Raw genomic sequence first — 23209 nt, 5'->3', positions numbered from 1 at the left:
GTCCATACTTTCTGTCATTATTCCATTCAGCAACATTTACATAATCCTTTTCAGAGTGTGTATATAATATTTTGTTTTCACTAAATTTTTCTATGATACTTTCAATCACATTTTAATGAAAAAGGTTAAAATGTCACTTCTGATTTTGGCAAATTATAAACGAGGTTCAAAATCTTTCACTTGAAGTCAGTTGTTTATAGAATATTTCCCATGAAGAGTGGCTGCAGAGAGGAACAGCAGTGTGGCATTTATTTGTGTGTCAACTGGGTACTTGAACAACCTGGTGATGCAATTAATTTATGCCACCAGGACCTGTTTGTACTCAACCCACTTGATTATAGCTGAGTTTATATGTAGGTAGATTAGACCATTTAAGAGGTCACCTTAGTACACACGGTCACCTAGTAGCCATGGTGGCCTGTTCAATATCCTTCAGAGCCCAATGAGGAGTTATTTCTTGAAATGACAATTGTTACTTGCTCTGATATCCTAAAAGCCCCAGGTGAGATTTACTTTTCAGGGTATATTCCAGGTTTGCAGCCAACCCAACACGTCATGACCCTTTTAGAACTATTGTATTTATGAGATCCTAACATACAAGAGATAAGGCCTCTTGTGGCATGCCCTAAGCCATCAACTGTTCGGCATCCTACCAATAATATATATATTTTATATGCATAACACCCAAAGATGAATTTTTTGCCTTGAAAATGAAAAGAAAACCAGTTAGCATCGATTCTTCTGACTTCTCTCTGTGTTAAGAAGTACATGATAAAAACACTTTGTTTTTATCTGGAGGTTTGCCAACCTACTCCAACTACTGAACCTGCAAGAAATTAGTGGAGAGTACAGGCCCTTGTGTTTTCATAAAATGTGTCTCCCAGCTTCTTTCGTCATGTTATTTCCCAAGGCTTCAAGGATACTTGATATTTCTCATGTCATGAATCCTATAGAAATAAAGTCATCAATTTAATGAATGCCCAGTGAGCCATGGAATAAGACAATCTTGTTTCCTGCAAGCTAAACTGTAGTACAAAACTAGAGTAGACTTGTCCTTAAAATTGTCCTATGAGATAGAAGCCTCTGTTCTATAAGATTAAAGCAAACTGTTGCTGGTATTGTTTTCTTCTTTGGTTTTAAAGGCAAAATGAAGGGGAAAAATGTGAATATCAAGGATTTATGTGACACCATATTTAAAGTACCACCTATAAGGAAGGTGGAGAGGATGGGAAAATGGGTGAAAGGGAGTGGGATATATAGGCTTCCAGTTATGGAATGAATAAATCAAAGGGTGCAACACAGAGAATATAATAACTGGTACTGTAATAGTGTTGTATGTTGACAGGAGGTAGCTATACTTGCGGTGAGCATAGCATAACATATAAAGTTGCCCAATCACTATGTTGTACACCTGAATAAAATACACTATGTTGTGTACTTCAATAAAAAATAATAATAATTTAAAAATGAATTGTCACCATCTTGTTAAATTTGCTATAATATATTGTTACTTTCCAAGAAGCTATTGAAAAGGCCAAATGGGAAATCAAATAATGAAACAATCCACTATCCTAACATCTTTTAGTTTTTTTTTTTTAGTTCATCTATTTATTTTGAGAGAGAGGGAGAGAGAGAGAGAGAGAGAGCAAGTGGGGCAGGGTTAGAGAGAGAGGGAGAGAGAGAATCCCAAACAGGCTCTGTACCATCAGCACAGAGCCAGATGCAGGACTCCATCTCACAAACCATTAGATCATGACATGAGCCAAAATCAAGTCAGACGCTTAGCCAACTGAGCCACCCAGGTGCCCCATCCACATTTTTTACTCTTTAATAGTTGCTGCAATTTCCCCAGAGATGCAAAATCATTATTTTATTATAGAAGAAGTTAGAATGGTTTCTATTCAGTACTTTTTTTACCTTATTACTCTATACATCAGGGAGGTAATATAGGGATTAAACCAGTTTCTAAGTATATCTATTCTAAATATACACTCTGAGCAGAGGACTTACCATTAATGGTTTGGACTAGGTTTGAAGGGAGACAAACTGTGTGGGCAACATCAAGTATTACTTGACTCAAATAAATTTCAATATGAATCACAGATCATCAGGAGATTCTCCATTGTAAGCAATGAGTGGTAAGACACAGAATGGATCTCAGAGTCTGGAAGAAGATCCACTAGTTCCCTTTTTTTATGTAAGTGCCCAAAACTCGTAGATCAAAGACAAGGACTAGGATTGGAAATATGATATTATAGTAAAGTCCCTACAGAACTTTGACTTTTCTTACTTCAAGTGTTACAGATCCATGTTAATTCTTATTCAGAAATTGGGGTGGATCATCACTTTCTGTTGGTAGCTTATCCAAAAATCTGTTTACCAGACATATTCTGTTCACCAAAATATTTTTATATTTATATATCAAAAATAACCCTGATGAAATTGCTATTAAGTTTTTCCTAGGGATATATTGATTAGCTTCACACAGCCATCACTCTGGTTTGACCATTTTTCATACAATAATTATCACCACCACCACTTCCTGACTAAATCTCTAAAAATGTTAATTATCTCCTTGCTTCAGGAATTTACCTACTATCACTTTGTTTTGTGACTGGGCTCCTTTCATCTACCTTAAGGTCAGAAATCCAATTTTAATTACTGTGAGCCTCCTAATAGAATGCTCGGTCCACTATAGTTAGGGAAAAAAAGACTTATAAAAGTCCATTCTTTCATTATTATTTTAAATTTATTTTAGAAAGAGAGAGCACACACAAGCGGAGGAGAGGGGAAGAGGGCAGAGAGATAGGGAGAGAGAATCTTAAGTGGGCTCCACTCTCAGTGCTGAGCCCAATGTGGGACTTGATCCCACAACTGTGAGATCACGACCTGAGCCAAAATCAAAAGTCAGACACTCAACTAACTGAGCCACCCAGGCACCCCATAACAGTCCATTCTTTAAGAAAAAGGTTAAAAAACAGTCATCTATGCATTGTCTGTAGAAATGGGTAAGTGGTAGGTCCTTAGAATTAAGCATATCTATCTACAGATATTTTTTTAATGTTTCCCTTCGTAATATGGTTACCAAACCTTCTAGAACACTGCAGATAACACAAATAAGTGGGAAAAAAGGTTAGGGGGAAAATGATGCTAATTGTGAACTAAGTATATGTCTTCTTTTGCCACTCCTTCAAATCCATTGTGTGATATATGTCACACAGGCATATATCAAGTGTGACCAGATATTGAGACTCATAAGAGAAACTAGAGATACAAATTTTGTGTAAAATTTTCTGATTTTTAATATGGCCTAGTTTTTTTCTTTTTCTTTTTGGAGAGAGAGAGAGAGAGCACAAGTTGGGGAGGGGGTCAGAGAGAGAGTGAAAGAGAAAATCTTAAGCAGACTCCATGCTCAGTGTGAAGCCTGATGTGGGTCTTGATCCCATGACCCTGGGATCATAACCTGAGCCAAAACCTCAGAGTTGGATGTTCAACCAACTGAGACACCTAGGCTCCCTTAGTTTTTTTAAATGCAAAACACACGGTCCCCTTTTCTTTGTTGACCACATCCAGCCCCTACAACACTAGTTTATGTACTCTACTGTACATTAAGGAAAGAACTTGCTAAGTTTTTTTTTTATTCTTACTGACAGGCCATATCAAGGATGAAGCAACAGTGATAAGCAGAAAATTAAGGCCACCATCAGCTATGGTAAACAAAGAAATCATGATTTTATCATGAAAAAGAAACACAGTGAGATCTTCAGGATCATTTAGGAGTTAGGGGTCTAAATCTTTCATATCTTCCAGTAGATTTCATTTTTTCCTAATAATTGGTATTTCACTTTCCTAAATTTCACATGAGACCTACAAGCTTGTGAATTTGTGTTATTTTAATTACTATAGACTGAATGTTTGTGTTTACCCTAAATCCATATGTTGAAACCCTAATCTCCAATGTGATGGTAGTTGGAGGAGGGGTCTTTGGAGGCAACTGGGTCATGAGGGTGGAAACTTCATGAGTGAGACTAATGCCCTTATAAGAAAAGATGTGAGAGAGATGAGCTCTCTATCTCTCTCTCTGCCATATGAGGATATAGCAAGAAGGTGGCTATCTGCAAGCCAGAAAGACAGCCTTCACCAGATGCAGGATCTGCTAGCACCTTGAACTTGAACTCCCAGCCTCCAGAACTGTGAGCAATTTCTTTTTTATTTTTTAAGCCATTCAGTATATGGTATTTTGTTATGAAGACCTGAACTATAAAAGACCCACTATCATAGAACCATGACATACAGGAATTTTGTTCTGTTTGGTCAGGAATATCATGGTGCCAGTGACATATGTAAACATTACCTCAAATTAATGAAAAAAAAAGGAATTTATTAGCTCATGTAACTAAAAATTCCAAGAGGGAAGTATAGTTGTATTTAGGAACTTGAAGGTGGTCACTCACCATTTTGTTCATCCTTCACTTTCACTCTTCTTTGGACTGATTTAGTTTGCAGGAGATAAAAAAGACGGTTTGCTCACATCTCAGAGCTTCATGGTTGTTCAGGTCCTACATCTGGAAATGACTACACTGTAGCTTCCCTGAGTATTCACACATCAGCAGAAGAATGTTAATTGGCTCTGCTTGGAACAAGGACCTCTCCCTTTGGGTGTTATAACATTCCTGGCTTGGAATATATCCTCACTTTTTTTTAATGTTTATTTACTTTTGAGTGAGCGCGAGCAGGGGAAATGCAGAGAGAAGGTGACGGAGGATCCAAAGCGGGCTCCGCAGTGACAGCAGCAAGCCTGATGTGGGGCCCATGAGATCACGACCTAAGCCAAAGTTGGATGCTCAACTGACTGAGACACCAAGACACCCCTATGCTCACTTTTTTTTTTTCACTAAAATCTTCTTCCTACACACTAAGATACACCAAATTGCAATTGTAGAAGTTGAGAATTAAGTCTCGGACATTCTTCGGGCTTTCATCGTTTAAAAACTTTTTTCTTCCCTGGGGGGGCTCGATTCCAAGTCTTCCCATTTGCAAACTTTGCTTTCCATAATTTCAGTAATGCAGAAATTTTTCGGTTCTCCATTTTTGAAATAATTCTGTCAAAGCTTTTCAAATAATTTCTGAACAGCAGTAACCAAAATCTGTATGCCTCATTATATTAGTTTCCTGCTATATAACAATGGAACACAAACTGGGTGCCTTAAAATAGCAGAAACTTATCTTCTCCTAGTCTGGTGTCTAGAGGTCTGAAATCAATGCGTGTTGGTATGGCCATGCTTCCTCTGAAGGCCCTGGAGATCCTTCCTTGTCTCTTTCCAGCTTCTGGTGGCTGTTGGCAATCCTTGGCATTCCTTAACTTGTGGCTGCATCTTGTAACTATTTAACCCCAATTTCTGTGTTCATCTTCACACAGCTATATTTCCTCTGTGTATGTCTGTGACCAAGTTTGCCTTTTCTTATAAGAAGAGTTTGCTTGGAAGCAATTATAAATTATGTAAATATATGCACCTTAAGTAAATGGAAGTGAATAAAGATGCAAAGCAATTCAAGCACCACTTCACTACAAGTTGAAGGCTATTCAGCAGGTATGCTTCATCAGCACAAAAGTTTTCTCCAGAAATACTGTGTATAACACTGATTAATCCCAGTTGGTCTGGATGACTGTATGCTTATCTCTAGAGTCACTGGCTGTTGGCCAACACTATGGTATTTAATAACGAAAGGCAAATGATACCATAGAGATATGTCTGTGAGTTGCTTTGGGCAGGATACATCAGCCTGTCAGGATTGTTTAATAATAATTGCATCTGGTTTACACCAGGTTTCAGTGGAATCTAGGAGTTGGGGAGTGAAATGGGGCTGGTTTTCAACAGGTATGACTAGTCATGTAGCCAAAATGTGCCTGCAGGACAAGTTTTTTGTAAAAGACCCTCACGACAAGTGGTTTTGAGCTTCCTGGTACTGAGATGCTTTGCACAGCCTCCATTAGTAGTTTAAGATCTGGAGATAAAGCATATCCTGTATCAAGCAGTGGAAGGACAAATAAGTTGCTCCCCAGATCTTAGCACTTTTTCACTGCACATCCTTTCCCTGTGTTGCTGTCTTCTGTTTTTCCCTGTAATAAATCTGTTTTTATTACAGTGGAAACTGAGTCCTCTAAATCCTTTCAGCAAGCAATAAAAAACTTCACATGATTATTATGTAATTAACAGAGGCTGCAAAGAACCACACCACTGAATAATATACAGAGGGAAAAAAAAGCAGGAATTAATCTGCAAGTTCTCTCCCATCTCCTGCATTCCATTTTTCAAATTTCACCATAGTAGGGTCTAAAACACATTTTACAGTATCATTATGCAGCCACTCCATAGCTTTGGAGGACACCAGGTCTATTGCCATAGAATGGAATGGTATTTAAGTCCAGAGGCAAAGAGGTGATTCTGCACCAGAGAAATCCCCACTTTTAGGGAAAAAGAAGGTAGGCAAGACACTAATAAAGAAATACATGATTTTACATTTAATATACATTTAAATTTTTAAAGCAATAAACAGCCATATAGAAAAGCACACACATCAAAATGTATTATCACAAAGAACTCATCATCCAGATTAAGGAAAAGAATATCACTAAGCATCTGAGAGCACCACTTAATGTTCCCTATCAAGTTCTGCCTCCCCTCAGATAACTACTATCCTAACTTGTTGCACTAGAAATCAATATTTTGTAGATTCCAATATATAATATTTATGGGGTGTCTGTCTACTATCATCCAGTCTTCCTTATATAAAATTCATTCATGTTGTGCCATGTAGTAGTAGTTCATTCATGTTAATTGCAATGTTCCGTTCTTTGTATATCACAATTTATACAAAATAGTGTTGATTCCCATTAGTGTTGATTTGAATTTTGGATATTAAGAACAAGGTGCTAGGAACATTGGGTACATATTTTTAGTGCATACGTATATATATGCATTTTTAGTGTAAATACACACACACACACATATATATGTATTTCTGTTGGGTATATACTTAAGGTTAAAATCTCTAGTCATAAGATATAAAGATGTTTATCTTTGACAAAGACTGACACAGGTTTCCAAGATGCTCATGCCAGTTTACATTTACATCAACATTGCTTAGCATTCCTATAGTTTGTTTTTTGCCAACACTAGATATGGCCAAATTTCTTTTTTCATTTTAATCATTCAGGTGGCTGTATCGTGATATTGCATGGTAGCTTTTAATTTGTATTTTCCTGAGAACTGGTGATTTTGAGTACCTATTAATATGTTTATTGGCTATTAAGAAACCTTCTTTTGGTGAAGTGCTTATTCAAGTAAGTCTGTTTCCTTTGTACTAGTGTATCACTTTTTTTATCTTACTGAAATATGCCCAGTGAAATTTGAGCAAGTCAGAGACTGGATCCAGATGAAGAGTTATGATTGTCCATGCCAGATTTGAGATATTAATTATATAATTAGGTGTGGAGACCAAAAAGGCAAGTTGAGTGCATGAATTTGGAGCTCAGCAAAGAATGCTTTTGAAGATGTACATTTAGAAGATTTCAACCTATGGATGGACTTAAAGCCATGGAACTAAACATATCAGCCAGACTAAGGCTAACCCTTAGGGTACTCCAACCCTTAAAGTTTGGAAAGAGAAATGCCGGAAAGGAGACTGCAAAAAAAATAAGTACATAAATAAAGGCTAGTGAGTTAAGAAAGAAAGCAAGGGTTTGATGAGTTTAAGATTTCAAATGAAGAGAAGTATGATATTTAAAAAAAAAAAGCAATGATCAACTCTACTAAACACTTCTGCGAGGTTGGGTAAAATGAACACAAGAGTAGCAAGAAGAAAGCTGTTGGCAACCTAGGAAAAAAGTGATTTCTAGAGGGACAAAACCTTGACGGGGGCAGGTTAATGAGACTATAACGTATTCAGTATGGATAGTTCTTCTATCATAATTGTCACAGAGTAGTCTAAAGAACTGGGAGGAGTTTGGAGGTATATTGTTACAAGATGGAATTTTCTTTAAAAATGAAAGATATAGCATAAGTTTGACTTACATTTGATCCTTAGGTAAGGAAAACAATTGCTAATGAGTCACTGGGTAAACTAAAAGGGATGGAATTGAGCGTACAAGTGTAGTTGTTGGTAAAGGAAAAATTCATTGCAATGAAACAATTACTCTGCCATCAGAGAAAGTGGATATCAGACCTTCATATAAGTCTTACTTTCTTGGGCATTACTGGCCCAAACCATGTAACCCAGCTCATTCTGACTGTGATACTGGCTCTTGCTTCTCTGGTGTAAATGAAGTCAGTAATGTGGAACCATACAGAACAATTATCCTGTAACAGTGCAGTACACTGATCAGATTAAAACTTCATTAAAAACCTTTGAGTTGCCTATTTTACAGATGTGGAAATTGAAGCTCTGAAGGACTTTCACAGCCCCACTTAGCTAGCATTAACAGCAGAGCTGTGAATCAGCTTTCTCATTTGAAGTGTTTTTTTGCTTAGAGTGACTATAACATTTAACATTCGATGTTGGTTACTTTAGATAGTGAAAGTCACAGGTGTACTAGTTTAACTGTGACACTAGGTGTAAACCAAGACTTTCCAGAACCAAAATAGGGTATGATCACCCTATCCTTTCCTCCACTTTTTGATATTCTTTACCATTCAACTCAAAGCATTCTATTCAATTTCAATTTTCCCACGGCTATTTTTAACACCAATAATCCTTGTTTTGTTGTGTTTTATTTGGTTTTGAGAGAAAGAGAGAGAGGGCATGTGCGCTCATGAGCAGGAAAGGAGCAGAGAGAGAGAGAGAGAAAGAATCCCAAATCGACTCCACTGTCAAGGCAGAGCCTGACAGGGGGCTCAATTTCACAAACCATGAGATCATGACCTGAGCTGAAATCAAGTCTGACACTTAACCAACTGAGCCACCCACTTGCCTCTTAACACCAAAATCTTAAATTAATAACAATCTTAAGGGTAATTAAGGCTTAAAAAATTATAATAAAGACAGGAAAACTTAAATATGCCTAAAGGATTAATTTATTGAAATGACTGGTTAGGAAATAGAGTCTCAAATAACAAGCACAATTCCAGAAACTATTTTTACACATATTTTTCACATACTTATGGTATTTCCAACTCAAAATTAAACTTCTATGGTATTAGTGAATTAAAATTTGGAAAATGTAGAGTTTATGAGCAAATTCAAATTAAGATGAATAACATACAATACATAAATAAATAAAAGAATAAATTTTCATTTTTTCCATGTAGATTCAAAATTATTCACTTTTGGTAACGATGTAAAGATTGAAAGGATGTCACATTTCCAGTTGCAGTCAATTCTGTAGAATATAAAGCAAATATAGAACTAGTTATGTTATATGACATAACTATTCATCCCTCCTCATTTGTAATTTTGGTGTGATTAATTTGTAAGAGAAATTTTGTTACAAGTGCAAAATATTGAGGTCTACCGAGGAGGCATATAAAAATTCCGATATGATTAAATATCAGCCCACTGATACTTAGACTAGACTAGACTAGTCTACCATGATTGCAGAAATATTCATATTTTAAGAATCCCAGAGCTATATTCTCTCCCTTTTTTAAACCTCACACCTGGAAAAATTCATTTTATTTTGATTCATGAATTAAAGGATGATATGTAAATTTTAAGTGAGATAAAAACAATTGAAGTTACAACGCCTAAGTTAGAAATGAGAATGAAAGAGATCTTCAAAAAAATCTCAAATATATTCACATAAAAGTAGAAGAAATTATTTTCAGTTTTTATAAAAATGCTGATAATCAAACATCAGAATATAGGCACTTGAACACAAACCAGTCAAAACTGTCTATAGCACATAATGAAACTTTTAAATTCTTTGAAATAAAAAAGATACAAAATATCAGGTCAGTAGATAATGATCAACCGTTGAGACATCCATGATGCTTTTATCATTAATAAATAAGTAGGCATATTGATAAAGTTTGTCACTATCTTGGACTTAGACAGCAGAATGAAATATAAAAAGATATTAATGAAAATAATCAGTCTAATCTGCAAACTCCCAAAACTTACCAAAAGTAAGGAGGGGACATTAACTTTGAAATTCTCTTAGACCTTAAAAATTAAAAAAAAAAATTAAAGAAAGCAAAATAATTAAATAAAAAATTCACATTTATGCAAAGAAACAGATGCTTTTCCTAAGAATTCGGAGTGATAAAATAAGCATCTCAATTATTTACCCTCATATGTACATATATCAAAACAAGATGTGAAAAAATTCTGCACCTGCAGAATAGATGTGCACAAGGAAAACTTCAAAATTGTAGAAAATAATAAACCTTTTTTATTCCAAGCCCAATCAGATTATCAGATTTAATTCCAGTTTTAATAAACCTTAATCCTCTACCTAAATTCTCAACAGATCGATTAAATCAGAATCTCCAAAATAATTTGTTCCCGATGGTATCTTCTACATCGAAGATCAGAACAATTATATCAGAATCTATGTGGGTAGGCCTAGACATTGGGATTTTGGAAAGAAACAGTCCTACAGATAGTACTATTGTGTTGCTAGGGTTGAGAATCATTGATCTAAACAATGTGCAGTTTAGATCTATTCTGGGGCGCCTGGGTGGCGCAGTCGGTTAAGCGTCCGACTTCAGCCAGGTCACGATCTCGCGTCCCGTGAGTTCGAGCCCCGCGTCGGGCTCTGGGCTGATGGCTCGGAGCCTGGAGCCTGTTTCCGATTCTGTGTCTCCCTCTCTCTCTGCCCCTTCCCCATTCATGCTCTGTCTCTCTCTGTCCCAAAAATAAATAAACGTTGAAAAAAAAAAAAATTAGATCTATTCATTATTCATTTATTCTTTCATTGTAGAGCTCTCATTTCCTCTATCACTATATTCAGGTCATAAGTGAGACAGCAGAATTATTAAGTTTGGACTTACAATAACGGGATTGTAAGCTGGGGCAGTCACAGGTTGGGCCTCACGGGTGGCATCCTGGTACAGCAGTAGGGTTTGCACGGGCATGTCTCTCTGGAGGTAGGGCACAATTTGCTGGGGAAAAGGCATGACTTTGGGCTGTGGGATGGACAGCAGTGGCTGAGGAGTTAGCATGGTAGTCTGAGGAAGAGGCTGGGGGATCTGGTGCATCAGGGGCTGGAGTAGAGACAGAGGCAGAGGCAGAGGCAAGTGCAGACTTTCAAGATCAGGGAGATTCACGATTTGGCTGTCCAAAGAGGGCACTACTGGAGATTTCAGAATGGGCATCACTTTGTGCCTGGGAAAGATGGTCTCCTTAACTTTGGGGATTTCCATTATTTCAGGCTGAAGGAAAGGCAGCACCATAGCAGGCTGAGCAAGGGGAAGGATGTTCTGTGGAAGAACAGGGTAAGGAATGGGCTCAGCATAAGGATAGACTAGAGGCTGTGGCTGGAAAACGGAGTGGATTTTATTCTGGCGTTCCTCCTGGAAAGAAGGAAAAGAATCTTTGTTTGAGTCCATGATTCAGCTATAACTGTCATTTATGATGAATTAACCTCTTGTCTTTTGAACACTCATAACTGAGTGAAAAGAGAAAGAAAATCTTTTACTGATCTTGGTTAAGAAATTATTTTCAGTCAGGTGAAGACTACTGAGTAAAACACTCATTGAGGTATTTCTCATTTACTCCCTTTCATAGGTGAATCCACAGATCAAACTGAAATCAAGTTTTGGAGATTTCAAGACCTGTTTCACCTTTTTCTGAATTGCCTAGATAGCTATCCACTTTGGTCTTCATAAGTATGGACTTTTCAACATAATGTGTTCATAATACAGCAAATTGTTTTCACATATGAAAGATCTATTTAAAAAGACTTAGAGGGATAACTCCAACGTTTATTTGCTGTTGTTGTTTTAATGGAAATGAAATCTTAATTTATCGCTTAATTCAAGGAGTTTCTTACACTAGTCACCTTCTAGCACTACTTCCCTTGGTAGAAGGTAGTTATTTTGAGACTTTCAAGAGGCATCAATTTGTGAATTCATTCTGATTTAAAAATATTTGGTGTAAGTTCCAAACAATACAACTTCACTAATAAAATAGAGAAGATGAAGTATTATTATTAGATAAATATGTTACCAAATATGTTACCATATGTAATTCAATTAAATGAAGAATTTTATGTTGTCTAAGAAAATCTTTAATTTTAAGCAAGCTCTACTACTTAATAACTGTGTGATATTGTCAGATAATTGTGTACTCAATTGTTCTGTACCTCACTCCTTTCATCTGTGTAATGGAAATTCTTTGAAGAACTTCACCATTCATAAATGTTAATATAAAACATACAAAATATTATATAAAATCACTGAATATTCACTGTGTGTCAGCTCATCAAAACTGTGGGGTTATGAATGTTCTTGGTTTACAAATAAGAAAATTAAGTACAGAGAAACTTGAGGCCAAGGGTATACAACTAATAAATGTGTCATATTGCCTTCTTGTTCTCTTTCATCCGAATATCCATCTTGAGACCAAGGGGAACCTAGTTCCCCACTTGGAAATATGAGTAAACCAATAATTACCCTTAGGTTTTGATTCTATACTCTGCATATTAACTCTGAGTTTGAAAAAATGCATTTATGTCTTAAAAATATATTGACTGTCGGAATTTAATTTCCTCATTGGCATTTATTTTATTATCAGTCTTTAGAGTGAACACATACATATTTTGTGTGTATTAGATTCCATAATAACTTTAGAAATATACTTATCACAAATAAATTACCTGTCTCTGCTGCTGCTCCTCACGTTTAAGATTCTCAAGTTTCTGCTAGAAACCAAATCACATGTAAAGAAATGTTACCACCTATAAAAATTAAATGTAGGAAATTTTGAAAATAAGTACACTTAAATACGAAGGTGTTACCTTGTTGATGTGTGTAATAGATTCCTTCATAAAGATAAAAATAAAATTAGGTTTAGTTTCATGAATGCTTCTTATTTGTCAATACAAATCAGAAAATGACAACATGTAATAGGTTAACATGTACACCTTGTTTGATAATAGTAAAAACTCAGGATAATTGCTGAAACTTGTATGTTTTGCTGTTCTGCATAAGCTTGTTGTATAAAAGACGGATGAATGCAGTTAAATAAGAAAAGAAAATTAGTGAACATAGTGCAAAAAGAGGTATTTAATAGATGCTAATTTCTCTCTATCACCACACTCCCTTCCTAGGACAACAAATGATCTCTGTCACTCTATCTGAGTCTAAAAGAATCATATTCATTGATAACATGAATTTTATCTTTTAATTGTTTTAATCATTCTTAGTTTACTTACTATGTTTACACTTCAAATTAATCATAAGAAATAAATATCCCCCCTTAAGGGTCCGTTAACCTTGTAGAGAGACCACGTATACTATTTAACTAATAGGTAATGACATATCACGGTAAATACCTACCTGACTCTCCACACAGATTTAGGACTACACTACCTCTCACTGCCTTTTGCTTAATATAGTGACTATTGCATTACAAAATATGTCCATTTGCATGTCTGCTCACACACTATGTTGCAAGCTCTTTTTTATGGACATCCCTGTTTTCAATTTGGACCGCAGCTCCTAGTCAATAAATATCAATAAATATCAGAACAGTGAATAAGGCACTCAATAAATATCAGAACAGTGAATCAGGCCAGTGTAAAAAGAGCTCAAGACAGAAAAAAAAAGTGCACAGTTCATTGAAAAAAAAAGAGGGGGTCACAATGACATAATTTCAAGTAGTCAGCCAACTTAGAAAGTGCTAGTAGGATACTGAATTTTCCAGATATTTATTCTGTCCATAAACATTTACAATGGAAATTTACTTCAAAACTTATGTCAGAACATAGCTGCATTATTAACCTAACTGTCCTAATGTACCAAATAGAAAGATAACACAGCATTTTACTGTTCCAAGACTGGGAAATTGCCTCTGAAAACATTGTCTTACCTCACTGCTTGAAAGACTTTCCACAGTCTGTAAAGGAAAAACAAAAAATAAAACAATCGATAACTATTGCAGAATGTTAATAATTTATGGTTGGAAATTTTTTTTCTGAATAAAAATATCTTACCTCAGTGGATACAGTGAGTTCTTCCTTCTGTAAAGGAAAAATAAAACACTACTTTGGTTTCCATATGTAACTCATCGCTAAACATTTTTCCTATCTAATTTTTATCTTCTTTATGCAGCTATTTCACAAATTTGAGAAATAAAAAATGCTATATTGAGAGACTTAGAAGGCCATTGTTTTTGTATTTTATGTTTAGTAACTTTGTTAACATATTTTTATTTTACATGAATCAACAGTTTTTGATGGGCAACAGAAAAAAGTTATTTTCATTTGTTTTAAACACTTTATTATGATTACAAATACATTTACGATTATGATTATTGCCTGATAGTCCATCCTATCATTGTCTTTGGATAGATACAGGTAGAAGTGGACCCAGTGCCCTAAGATAAGAGCTACACGTATTTTATCACTGGAATAAGATATATTTATCTAGGTTGTACATGCACGCCATCATATTTGTGCAATATTATTATTGTCATTTTTATATCTGGTTCTTTTCATTTTGTCTCTTTTCTAATAAGTCCACTTGCTTTTCCCTAAGGAAGCGGTGGCACAGTGATAAAGAAAGCATTTGGCCCAGATTTGTGCCCCTACTGCACACTGCTGAAATACTGGGTGAATGTCAAAACAAATCTGTTGGAATTCTGCTTTATTCATATTTTAAAAATGTTGTTGATGTTATTCTCTACACATAGGCAGATAGTCCATTGCAATATTAATTATTTAGACACTTTCTTACCTCTCTTGCAAGAGCAAGAGCCACCAGGCAGGCGAGGATGAGGACCTTCATGGCTATCAAGTCCTGTCAATGGGGAAAATGAAGGAATGGTAATAGATTGGTCAATCTATTTTCTTATTTAGCTAGGGTTACTTTCCTGTTAATGAAACTAAAAATAATATGTAATAAAAATCTCTGCATTTTAGGGGAAAATACTAATAAAAACTTTATCAAGGTCAAAATCTCCCATGGCTCCTTACTCTTACATATTATTTTTATACTTCATGGCTAACTGTTCAGATTTTCTCAGCTATCACCTCCACCCTTTCTCACTCATTTTCATCTCATTCACAGTACTATGGGTTTCTTGTGGTTTTTTTGAAAGACAGAAAAAAGTTATAAGTACTAGAAAAAAGTTATAAGTAATTACAGAAACATTTATTAATTGATTCATTTGTTCAATGATATTTATTTAACACCTTTTATTGTCAGATACTGTCTAGGTGCTGGGATTGTATCAGTGATCAAAATATTAAGATCTCAACCTAGATAGATCCTCAGTTCCATTGGGAGGAAACTGATCAAAGAAAATATATGCAAAGATCATATTTTAGTTTTTACTTTTTTTTAGTGAACCAAAACATTTCCATGAATATTTGTTTTAATCATATCTCATTTCCAATAAGACTGAGATTTCATTTGAGCATTTCCTTTATTTCCTCCACTCATCCAGATGCCCCACTGATTGGTTTGTTTCTTCTCGATTTATACCCACTATTCAGTCTTCATCCCTACATATCCAATAATGCCTCCTCTCCTTTGTGACGCACAACTTTAGAGACAATACACTATGCTTTTTTTTCTCCCTGATTTCTTGATGATTTACCAAAGTATCAGGTCCTCTTGCCCAATCCCCACTCCAGGCTACCTCTTCTTATAGTACAACATATATGTTAACACTTTTAACCAAAATGTACTAAATGCCTGATTTTGTTGCATTTCTATAATTTCTTGTACAAAACAATGTTTGTGCTACTAAGATAGCTTGACATACAGTCTTCAATCTCAGTTATTTAAACTAAACTTCTGAACTAAAAACATTTCACGAAAAAATTCCCTAATTTATCTGCAAAATATCCTTTCCAACATTTGAAGGCTGAAAATTATTCTCTTTATTCAGGAAAAATATTTTTTTCTAGATATTGCTCATGGGTACTATATAACTCTTCATAATTTTACTTTGCTAAGAGCACCATAAGTTTCCAAATAATTTTTTTTTAATTTTCAGGACTCAAAAAAAAGAATATGGTACTCCATTAGAGATCATTATGTATAGGAAGGATCTCATTTCATTTTCTGTATTTTATAATTAACATTTTATATACCAGTTTTTTAGCCAGAACTTCATTTTGACCAATCTTATTCAAATCTTCTCTTTGTTTTTGTTTCCAAGTCATCTCTGTCCCATTTAGAATTTTCTTACAAAATAAAACATTTTCTTTCTTTACTTAATTCTGTATTTCATATGCCTATTTTAATAATATTTTGAACTATTATAGACTAAATGATCAACGGGCAAGTTGACTACTCTACATAAGTTTGAGGAACACCCACTTCTAAAAAAGATTTATAAACATCTCAAGTAGTGCACATCCCGAAACAACTCCTGAAGTTTCTTGACTCAATATGCCACCTCTAAAATTGCTGTTGGATAAAGGTTACCCATTAATTATTCAGATCCCCCTAAAATAATTTAAATATATTTTCTTTTATTGTTGTGGTTAGAAGATTTATTAATTCAAGAAATAGATTTTTTTAATGTAGCCTGTGAACTGGCTTTGGCCCAAAAAAATAGTAATCGTCATTACTACATTTTTTTAGACTCATAGAGCTTATGCAGTCATAATTTTTACCAAATCGTTATAGACATTTCTATTTTTTTAACCTAAGTGTTGTAAATAGTGCCAGTACTACTTTAAATATGCTTATTTGAAAGACTAAATTTTAAGCAATTATTTTCTTCATATATCTCAGCCTACTTTGAAATAAAGGTGAAAAGAGGATATATCAAATTTATATCTGAAATTCTTACCTTTTTCCAAGGTGGAGGACAGGAAGTGAAGGGGAAGCTCAGTGGATGATGGTCTGTCTGCTTCTGTGGTGGCTTATATACTGTATTTAGTGGTATGCTAATTTTGTGGTTTGAGATAAAATCAATAGTGAGCTTCAATTCCAAGTAGTCCACATGATTGGAAAATGATTTCTGCCTATTATCTATACCCAGAAATTCTGGGGATCATCTTAACAAGGGAGCAATTCACAATTCAATAAAGGAAATCTGTCCAGGAAATGTAATTGTCTAATAACTGAAACAATAACTGGAAGACAGTGAGTCTCTGGCCCAATTCACAAGTCATTGTGGTTGCAATTAAATCTACTTAGCCCTTGGTAGGTCCTCATGATCTCAATTGTAGGGGAATTCTATATGAACATCAGAGATATTCAGGGTCTTCACAAAGGCCATAATTTCATGCTAACCTGAACAGTTATTAGTGTTTTATGCTGCAGTGGAGAAACTGACAAGATACAAGTCCATGATGATAGCTTGGTCATGTAAGGCAAACTCCAGGACTACTTGATTTGGGAAAAACAAATCATTCACTTGAAACCAATATTCCATACACAAGAGGAATAAAATTTCCTCTGTAATGAAACATCTCAGAAAAAGAATCTATCTGAACAGCTGGTATAGTTAAAATCCTTGGCAAATCTGTTAACAAAAATATTACAAAATGTCATGGAGACTTATTTACCTGATAAATACTGATTACCTTTTTCTATTTCAGGCATAATAATAGCCTTTATTTTTATACGTAGTATCACCTCTAGTCCAGGCACTGTGCATTTTGCAGACATTATCTTGTATAATCTCTACAAAAGCTTCATGGAGTAGTTCTCCTCTTCACATTTTGATTAAAGAAATGGAGACAACAAAAGATTGAGTAACTTTCTCAAAATAATATTGCTTGTTAATGGCAAAGGTATAATTTAAAACTACTAGATCTGTCTGGCTACATTTATTTCTATTTGATCATATGCAGTGCCCATGTTTTAACTCCCTTTGTAAATTCTGTTATAAAATTTAGCTATCGGGCTTCCTGGGTGGCTCAGTCTGTTAAAAGTCGGACTTTGGCTCAATTATGATCTTGCGGTTTGTGGGTTCGAGACCAGCATAGGGCTCTGTGCTGATGGTTCAGAGCCTGGAGCCTGCTTCAGATTCTGTGTCTCCCTCTCTCTTTTCCCCTCCCCTGCTTGTGCTCTCTCTCTCTCTCAAAAACAAATAAATATAAAAATTTGAATAAATAAATAAAATTTAGCTATGAATGTAGCATATGTGGTTAAATGTGTAGAATTTATTTATGCCTGAATTGGAGAAATGGGACACCGGAGCTGAGTGTGGACAGGAGAATCTGGTTACTAAAGAGCTGCTATTTTAGTTAGACCTTAAAAGAATAAGTAGAATTTTAAGAGAGATTAACTAGGAATAGGGGCGCCTGGGTGGCTTGGTCGGTTAAGCGTCCGACTTTGGCTCAGGTCATGATCTCACGGTCCGTGAGTTCGAGCCCCGCATCGGGCTCTGTGCTGACAGCTCAGAGCCTGGAGCCTGCTTCCGATTCTGTGTCTCCCTCTCTCTCTGCTCCTCCCCTGTTCATGCTCTGTCTCTCTCTGTCTCAAAAATAAATAAACGTTTAAAAAAATTTAAAAAAATGGGAATAAAGTATTTTGGCTGAAGGAAAGACAGGAGTTTGAAGAGAAAAATACCAATTTTGGTAAGTTCTGTACTTCAGGTTACACAGAAGGTATAGAATATAAGTTACCATTGAAGGGGTTTGATGGAGTCAGATCACAATGTCTTTGAATTTCAATCATGCAGTGTGACACAATTCACTAGAAATGAGGGAAGACACTAGATATTTGAAACAAGGAAGAATTGTAAAATTTCTTGAATTTTATAACTTTATGACAATATCTCCAGTAACCAGTAAAGGAGGTTATTACAGTAACATGTTATTACAGTAGTATAAGACAGACAGTACGACGATGTCAACTAGAAAGATGGTACTGGGTATCTTAGGCAATGAGAAGACAAAAGTGTTGTTAAAATATGAGAAATGTGAGAAATCAGGGAAATGAATAGAATATGCCTGGTGATTGAAAAGTTAGCTCCGTTGTAAACCAAGATAAGAAACCAAGCTGAAATTAGAGGGTTAAATCTTGTACATGAAGCTTGAAGGTGTCCAGAAGGTATTGACAGTTAAATATGATGCTCAGAGAAGTCATAGGTATAGTCATAAGTACATGTGTTGCCAAGGAAGGCAATAAATGGAGATGAAACAGAAAAAGAGGAAGAGGTCAGATAAAGAAGGACAAAATATCCTGGGCTCCCAAGGATTATGAATTTTATTCTGTAGACAATGAGGTGGAGAGTAACATTTAGAGAGTAACTACTCCCAGAGTTCAAACACTAACAGCACACATTTATTCAAATAGTACTGCTCAGGTTTTGGGTTCATATTTTTGGCAGTAGGCCAATGTTTGTCAGCTAATGTTTGTGGAAGAACAGAAGATAGAAGGCAGAAAGGAAAGTGAAGCACAGAGAGGAGCAGGGTTTGCACTGCAATAGTCTGAGGCACACCGCAAAAGTATTTAATGTGTACCTACTTACAAGAGCAGTCTTCAGATTTCTTTGCCTCTTTAGTGGTTGATGTTCATAATGTAATTGTCTAATTGTATTTAACGCTACTTATTTTTACAGTGTTGTTTTCTTATCATTGCCAACAATAGATATAATCAGGACTTAAGCACAGATAGATGCTTTTTAAAGTGAACAAGTAGAATATAAGCATAACTGTACATGCATTCATATCATGCTACATGTACGAGGGAGGGAAATACTCCTGATTGTCATATATGTTTTATATTGCTTGGAAAACTTAAGTCAACATCTACTGTGTATTGGAATTATTTAGCTAATATTCATTCTAAGATTATGTTCATATTGAACCAGGATGAAGGTGTGGAAAGAAATAATGAAATGTCCCCACTGTCATAGGTCCAAGTGAAAAAGGCCTTGGCTGCCCAGGGTGCCCTTATGTGTTAGTCCTTGGTTGCCAAGGCCATAGGCAAAAATGTGTAATTTCTAAGAAAAGGAATAAAAAAGCAAGCATGCCATACCCACTAAACATTTCCTTTTTATTTTCTCAGCAATATGCTGTACATATTATGCAATAAATACAGCATTTTCTTATAACTCTTCCTCACCAATTTTGAATTACTTTAGTCAATATAGTTATGGACTCAGATGGACCAGAAAAGTAGGCAAGTGATCAAGGAAATCACTAACAATACACTAGAGAAAGAGGCTTGCCCAAGGGAAAATTGAAAAGCCAGAGATTTAAGATAACACCTGATGCCACTAGCCAGTAAGCATCAGAACACAAGGACAAGTAAGGAGCCAAGTATCATGTGGGCGATCCAAGCCTTCCCAATGCATAATTTAACAATTGCCAGTTACTTAAAGTAAAATGAGAATTTCATCCACTGAAATCTTATGTAGCAACCGTGAGCGAAGAGCAAGCTATAATAAAAACAAGATGTTCTAGGACTATTTGTTATAAACAGAATTTGTTCAGCTAAAGTTCTTTCCTATATTGGGCAATGAATCTGAAATATGCAAGCATGAGATCTGGGTGAGGTGCAAAAGTCGATAGCTGAAGCCATGTAAATAACATCCTCAAGAAAGAAAGCAGATCAACAACAACAACAACAACTACAACAAGAGGATAAAGAGTACAGTAAAGGGACCAAAAATGTTCAGAAAGTAAGAACTGGGAGAGACTCTAGATATCATTCATATGATATTTTAAATATATTTTACAAACAAGGATACTTAGGATCTGAGAATTTGCATTATTTGCTGAGGATACTACAGCTATTTAGAGATAGAGCTGGTACTAAAAAACTTTTTCCTGAGTAATATTTGAGAAACTGTTTAATAACTTCCAAAACATGGTCGGGGGATGGGGGAAGGAAATAAAATAAATAGTGCAGATTTGTATAATGATCCAGGTTTATGCACAATATAACATATAATTGATTAACCCTGACAATTTGTTAGGTAAAAATAGATATCTTAGCATTATTTATTTAGATGGAGTATTTTAATTCTCCCCATGAGATTATTCGAATATAACAAAAAACATATTTAATTGAAATATAGTTATTAAACTGTATTTTAAAAAGTTACTCAAGAATCATAAAATAAGAACAATGTTCTCTAAGCTGGCAGACATCATGGAAGCATAAATCCCAAGGTGCTGATTCACAAAACATATCCTTTTTTTTTACGAAACATATTCTTAATTCTAATCACTCTTAACTTTACATTCTGGGCAGAATAACTCTTTTTTTTTCCTTAAGTTTATTTATTTATTTTTGAGAGAGAGAGGAGGGGCAGAGTGAAAGGGAGAGAGAGGATCCCAAGCAGGCTCCGCCTTATCAGCTGGAGCCTGACATTGGGGCTGGATCTCAGGAACTATGAAATCATGCATGACCTGAGCCGAAATTCAAGTCAGATGCTTAACCTACTGAGCTACCGGGGCTCCCCTGTTTGTCTGTTACTCTCGAGTAGTTATTCTTGCTCTTAGCAAAGCCAAACACTACACTTGCTCAGTAGACCAACCCCTCCTACTAACTCAAGGAAATAGCATTGCATTCCCATTCTCCACTCTTTGATACATCCTTGCCAACCTTCTGCCATTTTTTTCATCTTAAAAAAGAACACACTCCTTCCCTTGACCCCATTCCTTGGTAACGCTACCCGTTTCTTTCCCGCTTCTTTTCAGGGGTTCAGGGTATAATTTTTTTTTTTTTAATTTTTCCGTACTTGGTATCTCCAGTTGCTCTTCTCCTTCATCTTTTTTGTTTCCTTATAATCAGACTTTCACATCTACCAGTCCACAAAGACTCTTAGCGAGGTCAGAATTGACATTTGTTTTTCTAAACCCCATGGCCATTTCTAGGGCTTCCTCTTACATGTGCTATCAACAACATTTGACATTTGTGACACTTCCTTCATTTGGACACTGGGTCACTACACTCTTCTCATTCTTCTAACTTTTGGCAAGCTTTTTTCAGATTTACTGATGGTTCCTTCTCATTTACAGGACACATGATGGACAAAGGCTCTAGGAATCAATTCTTGGACTTCTCTATTGTCTGTACTCACTTCTCTGTTGAACTTATCCAGGCTCCCATTATTAAGCTTATTAAGCTCCCAAATTTAGCTGCAAGCCCAACCTCTCCCTTAAATTCCATACTTGTATATGCAAGTATGGATTAATCACCCATATCCCTGAATGTCTTAATAGGAAATGTTAAACAACATATCTAAAACTGAGTTATTGACCTTCCAAAAAATTTTCTGCTCTTAAAAGCTTCCCATTCCAAATGCTTCTCTGCCATTCCTCGGTCCAAAAATTGCTAGTCATCTTTTGCTCATCTCTCTTTCTTTTTCACACCTACATTTGATCCATTAGCAGATCCCTTGGGCTCTATTTTCAAATGGTATCCAGAATCTGACACTCTCATGACCTTCATTGTTACCACTATGGTTCAACCCAGCATTATAACTTGCTTTATAGGAGTAACCTTCCAACTGGTCTCAGTCTTCTTCCCTTCTGCTATTTTCAAATGAGAAGTCAGGGTGATGCTCTTAAATGCAATTCATAGTATTTCACTTTATTACCATACATTCTTCCATTGATTTCCTGTCACTCCCAGATTAAAATCCAACATCATTAAAATTTCCTAAGATATCTTACTTCATCAGCCCCCCTGATGCTTCTTTGATCTTACATTTTATATTCCTCATGTACTTCCTGTTCTTGCCCTGTTGGCCTCTTTGCTATTCCTTGAGCTCTCTAAGCAAGCTGCTGTGGGAGATGGAGGAGAGAAGCATCAAAGGAAAAGACTTCAAAAGGGAAGGGCTGGAGAATGTGCAAGGCCTTAGGACATGTTTACACAGTTGAACATGGCTGCGGCTCATAAGGAACTCCTAGAGCCATTAACATTGTCAAGGGTCAGATCCTCCTTCACACGTGACCCTTCCTAGTATTATAAAAACCAATTAACTCGAAATTCAACCTTGAAAAGCTAAACCACTAGATTGATTAACACACTTGCTTAGCTGACTTTATGCACGTAGTCTTTAGCAATCATCCTAATAAAAAGAAGCTTCATTCTGGAGTCAGGGCCTCGTTTCCACTGGAGTA

The 23209-nt window shown here is 35.7% G+C and overlaps 1 protein-coding gene across 1 annotated transcript; it reads right to left on the bottom strand.

The window, feature by feature from the left end:
• Positions 1–9734: 9734 nt before the first annotated feature.
• Positions 9735–14948, bottom strand: CSN2 (casein beta). Its single transcript, XM_043556549.1, has 7 exons — positions 14898–14948; positions 14156–14182; positions 14032–14058; positions 12959–12982; positions 12818–12862; positions 10992–11513; positions 9735–9743 (listed from the first exon to the last, which is right to left on the bottom strand). Exons 1-7 carry the CDS (start codon positions 14946–14948, stop codon positions 9735–9737), a joined length of 705 nt encoding a protein of 234 aa, XP_043412484.1.
• Between the last annotated feature and the right edge of the window lie 8261 nt (positions 14949–23209).

Source organism: Prionailurus bengalensis, chromosome B1 (genome assembly GCF_016509475.1).
Source record: "Prionailurus bengalensis isolate Pbe53 chromosome B1, Fcat_Pben_1.1_paternal_pri, whole genome shotgun sequence".
NCBI classification, from domain to species: Eukaryota; Metazoa; Chordata; class Mammalia; order Carnivora; family Felidae; genus Prionailurus; species Prionailurus bengalensis.
The sequence above is the reverse complement of the archived record's forward strand: the minus strand, read 5'-3'. Positions and strand labels throughout refer to the sequence as shown.